Source organism: Leucopleurus acutus (assembly GCF_964270905.1).
Source record: "Leucopleurus acutus genome assembly, chromosome: 2".
NCBI lineage: Eukaryota > Metazoa > Chordata > Mammalia > Artiodactyla > Delphinidae > Leucopleurus > Leucopleurus acutus.
This window is the reverse complement of record NC_139143.1, coordinates 78,802,881-78,816,906: the sequence shown is the minus strand read 5'-3', so window position 1 is coordinate 78,816,906 and position 14,026 is coordinate 78,802,881. Positions and strand designations below refer to the sequence as shown.

Genomic DNA, 14,026 nt, shown 5'->3' with positions numbered 1-14,026 from the left:
ACGTGCCTTTGCTCAGGGCCCGAAATCCAGAAATCTTGGCGGGTAGTTAGGGACCCAGGAGACTTAGGATCCGGGAGGAAAGAAGTGGAGACCTCTCTGGACCAATACAGTGCTGTAAAGTTGTGCAATTTCTGTGCAGTTTCTGATATTTCTCCTCAACTCATTCCCTAGAACCCAGAGGTCGAGGCTCCCCCAATCCTGTGAGCAGAAGCATCCGGTTAGGGGCTGGGAGAGAGGCTGGTTGTCAAGCTGGGCTCTTTAAGAAAGAGAAAAACCTCGTCAATCTCCAGGAATTCCTTCCCCTTCCAGTACCCAGATCCCTCAACCTCAAAGGATCTGAAACTCTGTGCTTGGAGATCCTCCTGTGGCTGCCCTCTCCTGGGCCTTTGGAAGTCCTCTAGTTGACTACTTTCTGGATGGGTAGATAGATGCCCAAGATGAACAAAGGAAGGAGTCAACTGCGCCTCTCCCCCACCAGCTGAGGACTCCAACACAGCCTGGTGTCATTGTGTGCTGGGTGAGGCCCCCCTGGCAGGGGCCTCAGTCCGGTCCAGGAAGCAGCTGGAATTCTTCAGCTTTGGGTTTTGTAGGTGGGAAGAGAAGTGTATCCGTCCTCACCTCCAGCATTCATCAGTCAATTGAGAATTCCCAATTTGGGGGATGTAGGGGTTGGATTCTGCGTGTGGAATTTACAAGAAAAAAAAAAAAGGATTTTATCCTTTTTGATTCCATGAACAGCCACCTGCCCACCCCCTCCTCTCCCACACACGCTTACACACACCCTTCCCCACCAGTCATCCCCTGGGCTAGAGGCTTGTCCTCAGCCCATGCCCCGCCTCCCCAATCTACTGCCTAGTTCCGTAGCCCGGGACCAGGGCTGTATATATAAATGAGAGGGAGGTGCGGGGGCAGGGGTCCAGCCGTCCCAGTTCCAGCTCCCGCTTCTGTCACGTTAGTCACCCCCTTTGCCCTCCACCGCTTTCTCTCTTGGCGCTCCGTCCATCTCAGTTCCAGCGAGGGGTGTGAGTGCGTGTGTGTGTGTGTGTGTGTGTGTGTGTGTGCGTGCGTGCGTGTGCGCGCGCAGTGGGGGGGCAGGAGGAGGGCTGTGGAGGGAGGCGCCGTCGGAGGGAGAGTAGACGTCAGGAGGAGGGACTGAGGAGGGAGAGAGAGGGAAGGAAGAGAAGGGGGGAGAAAGGGAGAGCAGAGATCGAAAGAGACCCAGAGAGATAAAGCTTGAGGCGAGAAATAGTAAAAGGCGGGGGGAGGGGGGGAGGGGGGAGGAAGGAGGGGTGGAGAAGAGGGAAAGGGAGAGTGAGAGAGAGAGCGAGCGAGCGAGCGAGCGACGGGACCGGGAGGAAAGAGAAATAAAGAGGAGCGGAGGGAAGGGAAGTGAGTTTGCGCGCGTGAGTGAGTGTGCGTGTGCGTGTGAGTGTGCAGGGGCGGGCGCGGGCGGGCGGGGGGCGGGCTCCCGGGCTCCCCTCCTCCCCAGCCCGCTCGTCTCGCTCGCTCGCCAACTCCGGGCCCCAGCCGCGGGCGGGCGGACGGCGGGCGGACAGCATGCTGAGCCTCCTCGTTTGGATCCTCACTCTCTCCGATACTTTCTCCCAAGGTAAGGGCCCCCCCACCCGCCCCGACCCCCGGCAGCCCGGGGAACACTGGGGGGCTCGGCGGCCCGCGGCCGGTCCCCCGGGGTCTGGACGCCACGAGGCGGGGGCTGGGTCCCGGCGCGGAGCCCTGGGGGAGGGGGCGCGGAGTAACGGGGGCTGGCGAGGAGGAGTTTGCCGTTGATTTGCCCAAGTTGTTTCCTCCGGCTGCGCGGGAGACCGGTGAATCGGGGCCGCGAGGGCCGGGGGTCGGAGTGAAAAAGGGATCCGAACGCTCAAAGTCTTTTCCGGAGCCTCTGGCAGCCCTACCTACCTCCACCCTCCGAGGCCGGGAGTCAGGACGCCCGGGTCCTGGCCGGGGGAAGGCTGGGAAGAGAGTGGGATTTCAGATTCGGGGGTGGGAGGTGCGCGGAGAGCTGGGGGCCCAGGCTCCGGAAGATGCAGCTAAGGGAATCCTCGTCCTCCTTCCAGCCCAGCCCCTGGGAGGGCTGAGTCTGAGCTGCGGCTCCAGACTGCCTGGGGCTGTCCCCTTCAAAGGCAGGGAGCGGTGCCTCGGGTCCTCTGGTGGGGATTCGAACCCCTGCCCGCGGAGGCTCCGGGTCGGGAGTGGAGTTCCAAAGGCAGCTCCGGGCCCGCTAGATATGGAAGGGGCCACTTGCGGGCGGGGCTCACACCCACGGCGGGTCAGGAAAGTGTTGATGTCGGGGCCTATTTGGGACTGGCAGGGGAGAGGCTGGGAGATGAGGGAGAGGCTGAGAGAGAGATGAGGATGTTAGTGTATCCTGAGGCTGGGCTGGGGGGCGGCGGGGGAACTGAAGAAACCAAGGGCCTGGACTTCAGCCCCGACTGGGGTCTGTGGGCGTGGATTCTTGTCTCCTGGGTCGGACTCTAAGGAAGATTTAATCCTGCTGAGCAAGCTCCCCCCACCCCCCCAAAATGGAGCTGACACACAGATGTTGACATACAAACACCAAAAACCAGCCGTAGACACGGAGACAGACTATTCACCTCCTGAGACAGACATACCCGCGAGCATCCCCCACACGGAGACAGACACATATACACAAAGACACTGACACATCTGAGGAAGACAGATTCCTCCCCCGTATCGGCACATGCATGCACGTTCATGCACCCAAACATAACAAAACTCACAGACACAGTACATGTATGAGGCGGGCATTTACAAGGACACAACACACGCGCGCACACACACACACACACACACACACACACACACACACACACACACTGAAACCCTTCCAGGGATACCAACCCTCCAGCAAACAAAGAAACTTGAACAGATATTCATATAGGCAGACACTTACGGAGATGTACAGACAACAAAATGGAGGAGGTGGTCTCCTTTTTTTGGTGGGGGGTGGGATCTGGGAAGGGGGAAGTTAGCTTGGACTGAGCACCCTCAGGCATTGCCCTGCTCTCAGTTCCCTTCCAGGCCCGGTGGGTGTGTGTTTAGGGGTGGGGTGTTATGCTGGACCCCTCCCCTCCAATCCTGGCCAGGCGCCTCCCTGGCTCCGAAGCCAAAGCCTGGCTGAGTTGCTGGGGGCGGGTCTGTCGATCCATCATTCCCCATAGGGCATCCATGCCCCCCCTCGCACACACACATTTAGGATTTGGGAAGGGCGCACATCCGTGGTGTGAGAAGTGGTGCTGGGGGAAAGGAGGCCTGGCCCTGGGGTTGGCAGGCCAAGCCAGCCACTTGGCAGAAAGTTGGGAAGATGACTTAAGTTCTGACTTTGTTCAGCCGGGCTGCTAGAGAAGGGGGAGATGGGGGAGGGCCCACGGTGGTGGGGGAGGGGTCAGCTGGGTCTGTACTGATATGCGTTTGGCGCAAGCTTCTGTCTGCCCCTTTCCCCACAGCCCTCATGTGTCAGCAACGTGGATACAAACGAGCTTCAAGGAACAAAAGCTGCAGTTAGCAAACAGGAGAGGCATGTGGATTGAATTGGGACAGAAACGGTCCGAGAGAAGTGTGTTGTGTGCCTTTCTCCCTTTGGAAAGGGGGGGAGGGGTTAGGGGTTAGCTGAGCTCCCATCGCCCATCCTCCAGCGTGGGTGAAAGCAAGACCTGATGAACGTGTGCAAAAGTATTTGGGATGGGGGGAGGGGTTACCAAAGGGAAATAAAAGGGAGAGGATAGAACGGAGGGGAGAGGAAGTCACTCCTGAGTGTTCCTGGGAAGCTGAGCAAGGACTGGGGAGGAGGCAGGGCGGGAAGGAGTGGGGATCTGGGGCTCTTCAGGGTGGGGGAAAGCGGCAGGACCTCTCTCCTCAGCCCCCATCCTTAGAAAGAAAGAGTTGTAGGCAGGGACTGGGCCAGTGGTAGGGGAAGCCAAGGGGGGGATTGCCAGGGGCTTGAGGGAGGGTGGAGAGAAGGTGGGAGGAGAAGGCAGTTGAATTGAGGGGAGTGGAGAGGAGAGGGGAAGGGGACGTTCAGCCTAGGCAGAGAAATAAAAATCACGTTTTAAAGAATTTCAATGGGCTTCATCAATCTTCATTTTTCACTAAATAATTTTCTGTATCTTATCTAAATGAAAACCATTATCCTTCCCCCTGTTTCCAGCATGCGCTGGCTCCTCAGACTGATTGCACCGAAAATTGAAATATTTATTCATTTTCTGGGAGATTTTCTCACTCCCCAGTCTCAGGGAGGAGAAATTGAAAAAGAAAGATTATAGCTAATCAGAGCAATGTGGGATGACAGGCTGGCCCAGGGTGGGAGCTGCCCAAGGGAGGGTGGAGGTGAAGGTAGGGGGAAAATCTGTCCCCCCAGCCCCCAGAGTCCCCTGGGCATCCCTGCCACCGCTTGGCAGGGCGGTGAGGAGTGAAGGGAAGAGGGCCTCCTAAATTCCCAGTATTCAGCTGCCGAGTACAGCTACATCCTGCCAGAGAACAAGAGTCTGGAAAAAAAGAGTAGCTGGGAATGGACTCTCTCCTCCCTGTGCCATCCCCACCCCCCACAGATGTCCCACCCTTCTAGCCCAAAGCAGGATCTTGAGGTTGGGGAAGAGGCAGGGAGCGACATGGCAGAAATCAGGATACCAGGTCCCTCTCCTTGACCTTCTTTTTATATATATATAAATTTATTTATTTTATTTATTTATCTTTGGCTGCGTTGGGTCTTCGTTGTCGTGCGCGGGCTTTCTCCAGTTGCGGCGAGCGGGGGCTCCTCTTCATTGCGGTGCGCGGGCTTCTCATTGCGGTGGCTTCTCTTGTTGCGGAGCACGGGCTCTAGGTGCGCGGGCTTCAGCAGTTGCGGCTCGCGGGCTCCAGAGCACAGGCTCAGTAGTTGTTGCGCACGGGCTTAGTTGCTCCGCGGCATGTGGGATCTTGTACCAGGGCTCGAAACCGTGTCTCCTGGGTTGGCAGGCAGGTTCTTAACCACTGCGCCACCAGGGAAGCCCTTCTTGACTTTCCTGATGGGACTTCGGCTCAGGCCCAAAGGGAGGGTGTGAACCCAGTATTTAGTGCCTGGAATTACCTCTGGCTAAGCTCTGGACCCCAGAAGACCCTGGATCAGGAGGCAGAGGCATCTAGGTCCTCCCACCTTCTGCTGGCTGCATGGTTGGTTGTCTTGCTCTGCCTTTGGTTCTCTGATGGGGTGAGGATGAGGAAGCCCAGCCATGTCCCCGGCTCTTACCCCCTTGACTTGAGAACCAAGTGCTGATGGAAGCTCTTGTAGACCCTCTTCATATCCTCGGGACCAAATCTTAATTTCTCTTTTATCCTTGCAGTTTCTGACACAGTGCTACACACTCGCTTGGTAAGTGCCCTTAAATATCGGATCAATTGATTGATTTGATGAGAGTGCTACGATGTTGGAAGAAGGCAGTATTAAAGGGTGCTTAAATCACAGACTCCTGTCCAGCTCCCTGGCTAACCCCCCTCCCCCTTGGCCACTGGGTAGTTGTGTTGGCTTTTGAACAAGGTATGTGCCTTCTCTGTGCCTCAGTTTGCTCATCTGGAAAGTAAGGTTAGGAATAACATTTCATAGGGTGTCGATGGCAGTCAAATATGTTAATCCGTGTAAGGTGCATGGAACAGTGTCTGGCACAGAGAGATGTGCTCAGTAAGTGCTTCTGTTATGACTTTGTGGCTGGACATAGGAAGCCGAGTTGTTTGCTTCCTTTCCAGCTCTCCTTATGATTCTCTTTTTGTTTTCTTGCTCCAGCTGCCCAGATGTTTTGTCCTGGGCTTCAGTACCTCTGCTTTGTATCTCTCACGGAGAGAACTGGGTTGTAGAGGATCCAGAAGGGGAAGCTGACCAGCCTTCCCCTGGTTGGAGACCTCAAGAAAGCTCTGGAGAAGGAGAGGACCAAGTGGAAGAGGTCGGCATTCTAGTGAGAAGGAGCTAGAGCTCTTGGGAGAGATGAGGAACACTAGCCCCGAGGTGGCAGCATTTCAGAGTCTGGAAATAATACAGATCATTTATTGAGCCCTTGTGCTAACTACTTGATATGCATTATCTAATTTAATCTGTACCACAGCCCCCTGAGATTGGCTCTGTAATTATCCCCATTTCATGGATGAGAAATCGAGGTTTAGACAGGTTAGGTATCTCGATGGTAGCTGGGGGAACCAACCCACCTCAAATCCTGCGCCCCTCCCCTTTGCCTGGGCTCCCATGCCAGCAGGGACAGATGCTGGGCTAGGACAGGGTCTTTCCTGATCCAGAGCCAAAGGAGAACTAAGAGGAAAAGAGAATGAGTGCTCATAAATGGAAACTCACTCAAATTTTAAAAATCCTCCTTTATTCTGAGATTCTGTCCTTCTACATTTTTGGGTGTTGAATGGTTTTTCTTTGATGATATGACAGTGCCCATAAATGACTTTTTTTAAAAGCCCTTTACTTGGCAAGTCTAAAGGTTTGCAACCTGTGTTTGTTTCTAAGATTAGACACAGCGTTACAGGTCCATGAGCTACAAACTTGGGCACTACCCCTGTACCATGCAAGGCTGACTCCTGGAGAATCGTGGCGAGGCAAGAGGTGGAGTGCTGAGTGGGGGCCTGGGGAGAAAACCAGGACAGTCAGCTTCCAATTCAGCGCAGTCCCTGGCAGACACAGAGGCTGGGATCTGGTGTTTGCATCTGCTTTGGGAAGCCCTGCCTGCCCTAGAGTGGGGCAGAGTGACTGCAGGAGGTGGGCTCCCTACCAAAGCGTCAAAATTACTTCCTCTTGAATCCCTACTGTGTGCTCTTCACATTCATCATTCTTTATTCCTTTTAACAACGACCTTGTGAAGATAACATTACCCCTATTTTATAGATGAGGAGACAAAAGCTGAGTTTAATTAACTTGCTTAAGGCCATCCCTGGGGTATTAGATCCCCAATTTCAACTCTTTGTCTTACTACAAAGCCAGGCTGCCTCCACGTCTGAGCCACCTATGCAAGTGCCTCCTTTCAGCTGAGGCGGCTGTGGAGGGGAGAAGGGGCCTTCTTCCTTCTCCTCTTCCCCACCGTGACGGCCAGGCTTCTCCTGGTACCTTGCTCAGCCTTCTCCCCCAGGGCTCAGCCCATCACACCTAGCGCATATCCATCTTGCTGCTTTGCCCTGAGGGTCATCTGTTTTATTCCATGGGGATGGGAACTCCTTGTCTATCAGGAGAAGGAGGTTAGTAAAGCCCCCTTTCTTCCCACCTGTAGAGTCTTTTTAACTTTGTACTTGTATAGTACTTTCCAATTTTAGCAACTTTTTCACACGTACAATCTCATTTAATAGAGATACTGTGATTGTCCTGTGATACAGACAGGGCAGTTATTACTGCTCCATTTAACAGATGAGAAAACAGAGTCCGAGAGAGTTGAAATGACTTGCTAAGGGGGAGGTTGGGCTGGAGGGAAGGGATAGGGGGCAAATTCCTCCGTTACCCCAATTTTGGGGGACTGTTTCCAGCTAAGGATAGGGAAATTCCTCTCATGTGCCCAGGGCTGAGAAAGCTGTGCCCCTTCCCGACCTACCACCTCCTGCCTGGTTTCTTTTCAAGGCCTCCAGACCACTTTACTTGGCCATGTCCTGGAGGATGCTTTGACCTGGAAAGGGCTGGTGTAGGGGTTGGAGGAGGCAGTGGTCAGCAGTGGGGGAGAAAGAGGCTGCCACGTCCTTGGTCCTCGATGCTGAAATGCAGCATCAAGGGGAGGCTGTCTCAGGAGTCAGGAAACAGAATGAGTTCATTCCAAGTGAGAGAGAAGGCTGTTCACTTTTGTGGAGGACGTGCTTTGTGTTTTATGTGCATTAGTAACTCATTTAATACTAACAATAATCTGTTAAATGCAGGAGTCATTATCCCCATTTTGTGGTGGACAAAGAGAGACTCAAAGATGTTAAGCAGATCGGCCAACGTGATACATCTTACAAGTGACAGAGCCAGGACTAGATCCCAAGCAGGGAAGTTGGAGTGGGGGGGGCCGGCATGATTCCCAGAAGGAAGCCCCTGAAGATGGTCATATCCACCTCTTCCACATTGCTGCTGCATGCAAGTCTCACTGCACAGTGTGTGTGCCCACATGCACGCGCATAGGTTCCCACGTGGCCTCCTGTGCACTCGCACAGGCAGCCATTTCTCATCCCCATATACCTATGGACAGATATCTCTGGCTTTCCCCTGGTCCTTCCATTCACCAGAACAACACTGCCATGTTTCTGTGTACCGTTCCCCTTCCAGCTATGGCAGCCATCCTTTGAAGAGTCTTTGAAGGCACTAATTTTTGTCTTGTCTCACGTGCTCTGAAGATATACACACTACAAGGTTAAGAAAGTTAGAACGCTTGGGTTCCTCATTCTGTGACTCTGGTCTCTCTCCATCCTGCAACCCCAGCTCTTACACTTTCCCACTACTGATTCACAGACAATGCAACCTGATAGAGTTCTTTGAGCTCCCAGGATGAAAGCTGTTCTAGCTCCCAGACATTGCCAAAGATCACATTTTTCTTTCTTTTTCCATCCCACTCTCCCACACCCCCCATCAGCTCTCTCCAAACTCCCAGTTTCTCCCCCTCCACATTTAATTTCTCCGTCAACTTTTATTAACCTCCGTAGCCTCTGGGAGCTGAAGCCTCATTCCTCTCTGCCCTCCTTGAGTCCATTTAACAAAATTGGGATCATATTGAAATAAATGTGCCTTGTAGCCAGCCAGCCTCCTCAGGATTAAGGGTCTTAAATCCAGGGTGGAACTCTCTAGTACTCCCTAGCAAATTCCATTAGTTTCCCAGGAGATGCTGCTGCTGCTTCATTCCTCTGGAGGTCTGGCTCTGGGAAGGTGATGGGAGAATCTCCCAGAAGGCCACGGGGACTGGGTTTTGAGGTAGGGAAGGGACAGCAGGGACCTGAGTGCTCTGTGCCTGGAAGGTAGTCCCTGGAGGCTGCCCCACTCCAGGCCAGATTAGGAATCATACATTCCTCTTCCAGACTGGCCCTTTGATGCTTTTCTTCTCTGCCTCTTATTTCCTTCTGAAGCAATATGAGGAGTCCATCCTCACTGGAAGATGTGTGGGAAGAGAGTAAGGACTCAGTCCCTTCATCCCACAGAAATGTGTTGTGTACCTATACTATGTGCCAGGCAACAGTGCTGCAAAAAGAATAAAATACTGTCCTTGCCTTTAAGGGTCTCACTTTGTGATTTAGGTGCAAACATTAGCTTCGGTAGGTCTCAGTTTACTCTTCCATAAAATGGGGAGAATTAATTTTTTTTTTTTTTCAAATCAGCAAATGGATATTTCTATATATAAAACATACTGGTAGGCATTATGAGGAATTAAAAAAAACCCCACAAAATTGTATGGTCCCTTCCCTCCAAGAAGCTAAGATGCGCATACGTATGCAGAGATTCCAGGTAGTGCCAGGCTGGGTGTAGTTGGTGTCAGGATAGCAGCGTGCGCAATCAGAGCTGGGGAGTTTGCTGTGGGCTGAAGAGGCCAGGAAAGGCTCCATGGAGGAAGTGGGTCTAAGGATGGACAGGATGTGGCTGTGGCAGGAAGAGGGAGAGCATTACCAGACCGACTGAACTTCCTGAGTCAAGGTGTGGCTACCGGAATGTGCAGGGTCCATTGAGGCTGGTGGCAGCTCAGGATTTGGGTCAGGGCAAAATAATGGAGGTGATCCAGAACAGTAGACTGTGGCCTGACCCAAGAAGGCCTTGAAAAGCCAGGCCAGAGACTGTCCTGTAAGAAGTGGGGAGCCAGGGATTTCTGTTTCTGAAGCACAGGAAGTGTTAAAAACCCGTGTGATCCCTACCTCATTCCTCACCAAACCCTCCTCTCCTCTTAAACTCCCCTTCTGCTGCTATAGATATCCGCAGCCCATTCAATTGGAAAAAAAAAAGGTGAAATGGGCAGATGATCAGAGTTTGACCAGGCAGAAGTGAGCAGAAAACCTTAGAGAAAATCAGTTCTGCCTTGGGAAGTTTCAGATCTGTGACCTGAGTTGGGGAGGCTTTGGAATGTTGAGAAGGTCTCTTTTTCTCTGTGAATCCTCAGGTATATGATAAAGATGCCCGGAGACAGAGTTCAGTGGAGAGCCCTGCAGCTTGGTGGATACCTAGGCTCTTTGTCACATGTTCCCTGGGAGCTTAGGCTGGGTCTGCACTGCCCAGAGTCTAGGAGATCCACCTGGTTCCATCAGAGGGCCAATCTGGATTTAGTCCCTGCAGGGTCAGTCCTGGGCCATTTCCTCTGGTCAGTGGCCAGAGATGTGTGTGCACTTGGGGGTTGAGCCTAGAGATTCTTAAAACCTCTGCAAGGAAGCCAGGTCTGGTTTTTCAAATGGAAACCTTTGAAGAAGATTCCTGCTAGGGTGGTGAGTGCCTGTGTCCAGCTAAGCCAGTGTGCTTTTAATGGCTGGGCTGGGCCAGGCACTCAACTAGGCACTGGAGGTACAAAGGTAAGTGAGATTTGGTCCCTGTCCTTAAGACACTCTGGGGCGGGTGTGGGAGAAGGATGTATAAACACATATTGACAATACTATAAGATAAACGTTGGGAGAGAGGTATGTGAAAAATGCTGAAGTCTAGCTGTCGGAGAGGGGGGAGTGGAGGAGGCAGCCTGGCAGGGGGAGGGCACAGCCACAGATGTGAGGCTCTGGGGCTGCGCTGGAGCCTCTGGAATGCAGCGCCACTCAAGATATCCCGGCTCTGGACAATCCCTGATTGTGCCCCCTGCTCCGGATGGAAGGAGCTGAGGAATCCGAAGGAGTGAGCAAGGTCCCTCCCAAGGATTATGATTTCCAGGAACAAAGGCAGTTTATATAAAGCGCCCTTTCCCCAAATCTCCAACCTCATGTGTCCAGTTCCCTCTTCCCCACCCCAGCTCCCACCCAATTGAGCTGATTTCTAAATTAACTTTGTCCTTGTAATCTGCTTAGCTGAGTTTCTTTTCTTTTCTTTTCTTTTCTTTTCTTTTTTCCCTCCTTCCTGAATTCTCCCAGGAACAGCCTGGGGCCCTGCTCGCTCCATTACCCAGCATTGTCAAGCCATGAGGTGCTTTTAACTGCTCTTACCATTCGACTCTCTTAACTGGGAGGTTATTAAAAGGAAGGAAGCTGAGATGGGCAGATGGGGGCAGAGAGAGAGACACACACAAGGGAGAGGGAGAAGGCAGGCTGACAGGGGGAAGCCCCAGAGAGGAGTTGGGGTTTTCTTCATCTTGATTCCCTGGCCATCCAGTGGACTTCTGGATTTTAGTCCCAAACCCTGAGCAATTGACATGCTGCTTGCTCTATGCCTCAGTCCCTACCTCCCTGGAAATCTACTAGCTTGACCTCACTGTGAGATGGGATGCGGGGACTCCCAGAGGCCCCTGCAGCCTGCTCCCTCTTTGCCCACCTCTCCCACACACATACTCCTGCTACCAGTGCTATCAACTCTCCAGCCTCCACCCCCAAGTCAGCTACTGCCTGGATGATGTTTGATCCTAGACTAATGTGCCTATCACCCTGCACACATCTGGGAATTCTTCCCTTACTAGGCCGTGGGTGAAGTGAGAATACAAAATCATTTTAATGTCTGTTGGAGCCAAATATAATTAGAAAGGAAAATCTGACTTGGCAAAAAAAAAAAAAAAAAAATCGAATGCATTGCAAAGCTAAGTTAAAACGACTTCTGTATTATCGGCACTGCTGCTGCTCTCCATTTGTGCAGCAAATTGAGAGGGGAGCCTGTAAAGCCTGTATGTAAGGGGTTTGGTGTGTGCACGTTGCCTTTGGTTTCATACCAGGGTCATGTCATAAGACTAGTCTCTCTTAACACACCTTTGGAGTGGGATAACCCCTCAAGTGCCCTGGGACTTCCTTACCAGAGGGCCTATGGGAAAGCCAGACTTGCCCAGAGGGGCCACTGCCTGTGTGATCAAGACCAAGTCATTTCACTAGAGCCTCAGTTTTCTCATCTGTAAAATGGAGACAGTAATACCTACCTCCGAGGGTTGCTATGAGGACTGAATGAAGGAATCTATGTTAAGAAATGGGATTTGGAACACAGCTGGTATTCAGTAAATCATCTTGCACAGTGCCGGCTTTTTATAACTCATAGTCCAAGGCAGATCTGAGGAGAGCAGACGGTAGGATGAGTGAAGAACAAATAATGGTGCAAAGACAGGTGAGCCTCTGTGAACTGTGCCAGTGATGGTGGTAATCCCTGAACTTATGGTTTCTGGAATGCAGTGCGGTGGGACTTTTGAGATGGCAGCAAAACCTAATGGAAAGCTCCTTGCTTTAGAGTTAGGTCTGAGTCCTGGCTCTGAAGGTTCAGTGGTCTCTTCATCTTCGTGAGCCTTAGTCTCCTCAGGGTTAAATGGAGTGATAGCAGCCACAGCCACTTACCTCTTACTTGAAGCCCCGGGAAAGCATCTGGCAATGCACGGTAAGCATGACCAGAAAGTTTGTCGTGCCACAAGGTTTCAACTCAGTGTGTTAGAACAATGATTCTCAAACTTTAACAAGCTTATGAAGCACCTGGGGATCTAGTTAAAAAGTGCAGATTCTGATGTGGAAGATCTGGGGTCAAATGGAGTTTTTTTTAATTTGTTTGCAATTTTATTTATTTTTTTAAATGTATTTGCTTTTGTATCTTATTTTTGGCTGCGTTGGGTCTCTGTTGCTGCGCACTGGCTTTCTCTAGATTCGGGGAGCGGAGTCTGCTCTTTGTTGCAGTGCGCCGGCTTCTCATTGCGGTGGCTTCTCTTGTTGCAGAGCACGGGCTCTAGGCGTGCGCGGGCTTCAGTAGTTGTGGTATGCGGGCTCAGTAGTTGTGGTGCACGGGCTTAGTTGCTCCGTGGTATGTGGGATCTTACCCGACCAGGGCTCGAACCCATGTCCCCTGCATTGGCAGGCAGCTTATTAATCACTGTACCACCAGGGAAGTCCTCAGGTGGAGTTTATGCCTTGGCACCAAGCTCCCAGGGGACGCCAATGCTGCTGCTTCCTGGACCGCACTCTGAAGCGTTAGAGGATGTGTTCTTCTAGGGAAATAGATCTTCAACATTCTAATGGGAAGCAAGAGAAAATAGAATTTGTTTACCTGAATTCGCTTTTCAGCCAGCTTAGTTGTGTAACAGAGCCCGGATGGATCGTTGATTCAGGAGTGTCGATATGTTTGTTTTAGGGAAGCAGGTTGTGGGACGGAAGACAGGGCAGTGGGTGCCAGCGTGTCCATCTTCGGGCCCAAGCCTGACCTGACCAGCCTCCTTCTTGCCACCTCCCAAGCTCCCAGTCGCCCCTACTCCACCCCACCAAGTCTTCACTCAGGCCAACAACTGCCGGCTACAAAGTTGAAAAGCAACTAGCTAGTATGTTGGTGGAAACACCTCCATGCATGACCCAGTCAGTCACTTCCACTCAATTTTTTTTTTATTTAATGAAAAGAGTCCTCACAGTCCAGCCGTCATTTGGTGGAGTTTTGGGGGAAAATATTTTGGCAGAGCTGCTAGCCGGGGCCTAGACCTTGTTGGCTTTGGCTTGAAAATTTGGTCAGGAGCAAATTGAGGTTTGGGAAGGAAGGTGGGTCATAGGCCTAACCGAGGGCATGGTTTGGGGGGAGCAATGGAGGACCATCCCTGGGCAGGTCATTTTCTCACACTCACATAGACCTACTGGTTGTTCAGGCAACATGATGAGCTAACTCATTCTCTCCCTGCCTTCTCTGTCTGTGTGCAGAGCCTCAGGCTGTAGCGGAAGATCCCCAGGCCTGGGAAGAGAGAGCTTCTGCCTTCAGAGTTCTGATTCAATGGGGGAAGCTTGGTTCTTAAATCTAGGGAATCCTGTCCACTGGGGGAAACAGGAACTCTCATTACTTCCCCTTATCCCCCCCTCCCCCAGAAAACTGACTGCACATTCAGCCATCTCCAAGTGCAAGTGGGGACATATGCAAACTGCACGCATCCATCCTGAGGGGTTTCAGAGTAAATAAAGAAGG

The 14,026-nt window shown here is 52.2% G+C and overlaps 1 protein-coding gene across 3 annotated transcripts in view; it reads left to right on the top strand.

Moving 5' to 3' along the window:
* Positions 1–1,549: 1,549 nt before the first annotated feature.
* The window catches only part of KIRREL1 (kirre like nephrin family adhesion molecule 1), a gene marked incomplete at both ends in the record, with an annotated part of 96,186 nt that continues 83,709 nt past the window's right edge, over positions 1,550–14,026 (top strand). For 2 of the 3 annotated variants that reach the window (XM_082856261.1, XM_082856260.1), the window contains one exon: positions 1,558–1,609. In XM_082856261.1, the coding sequence (XP_082712387.1) occupies positions 1,558–1,609 (52 nt within the window). Of the gene's footprint in view, positions 1,610–14,026 lie in introns of all 3 variants that reach the window. The other variant, XM_082856259.1, reaches the window with a different exon arrangement.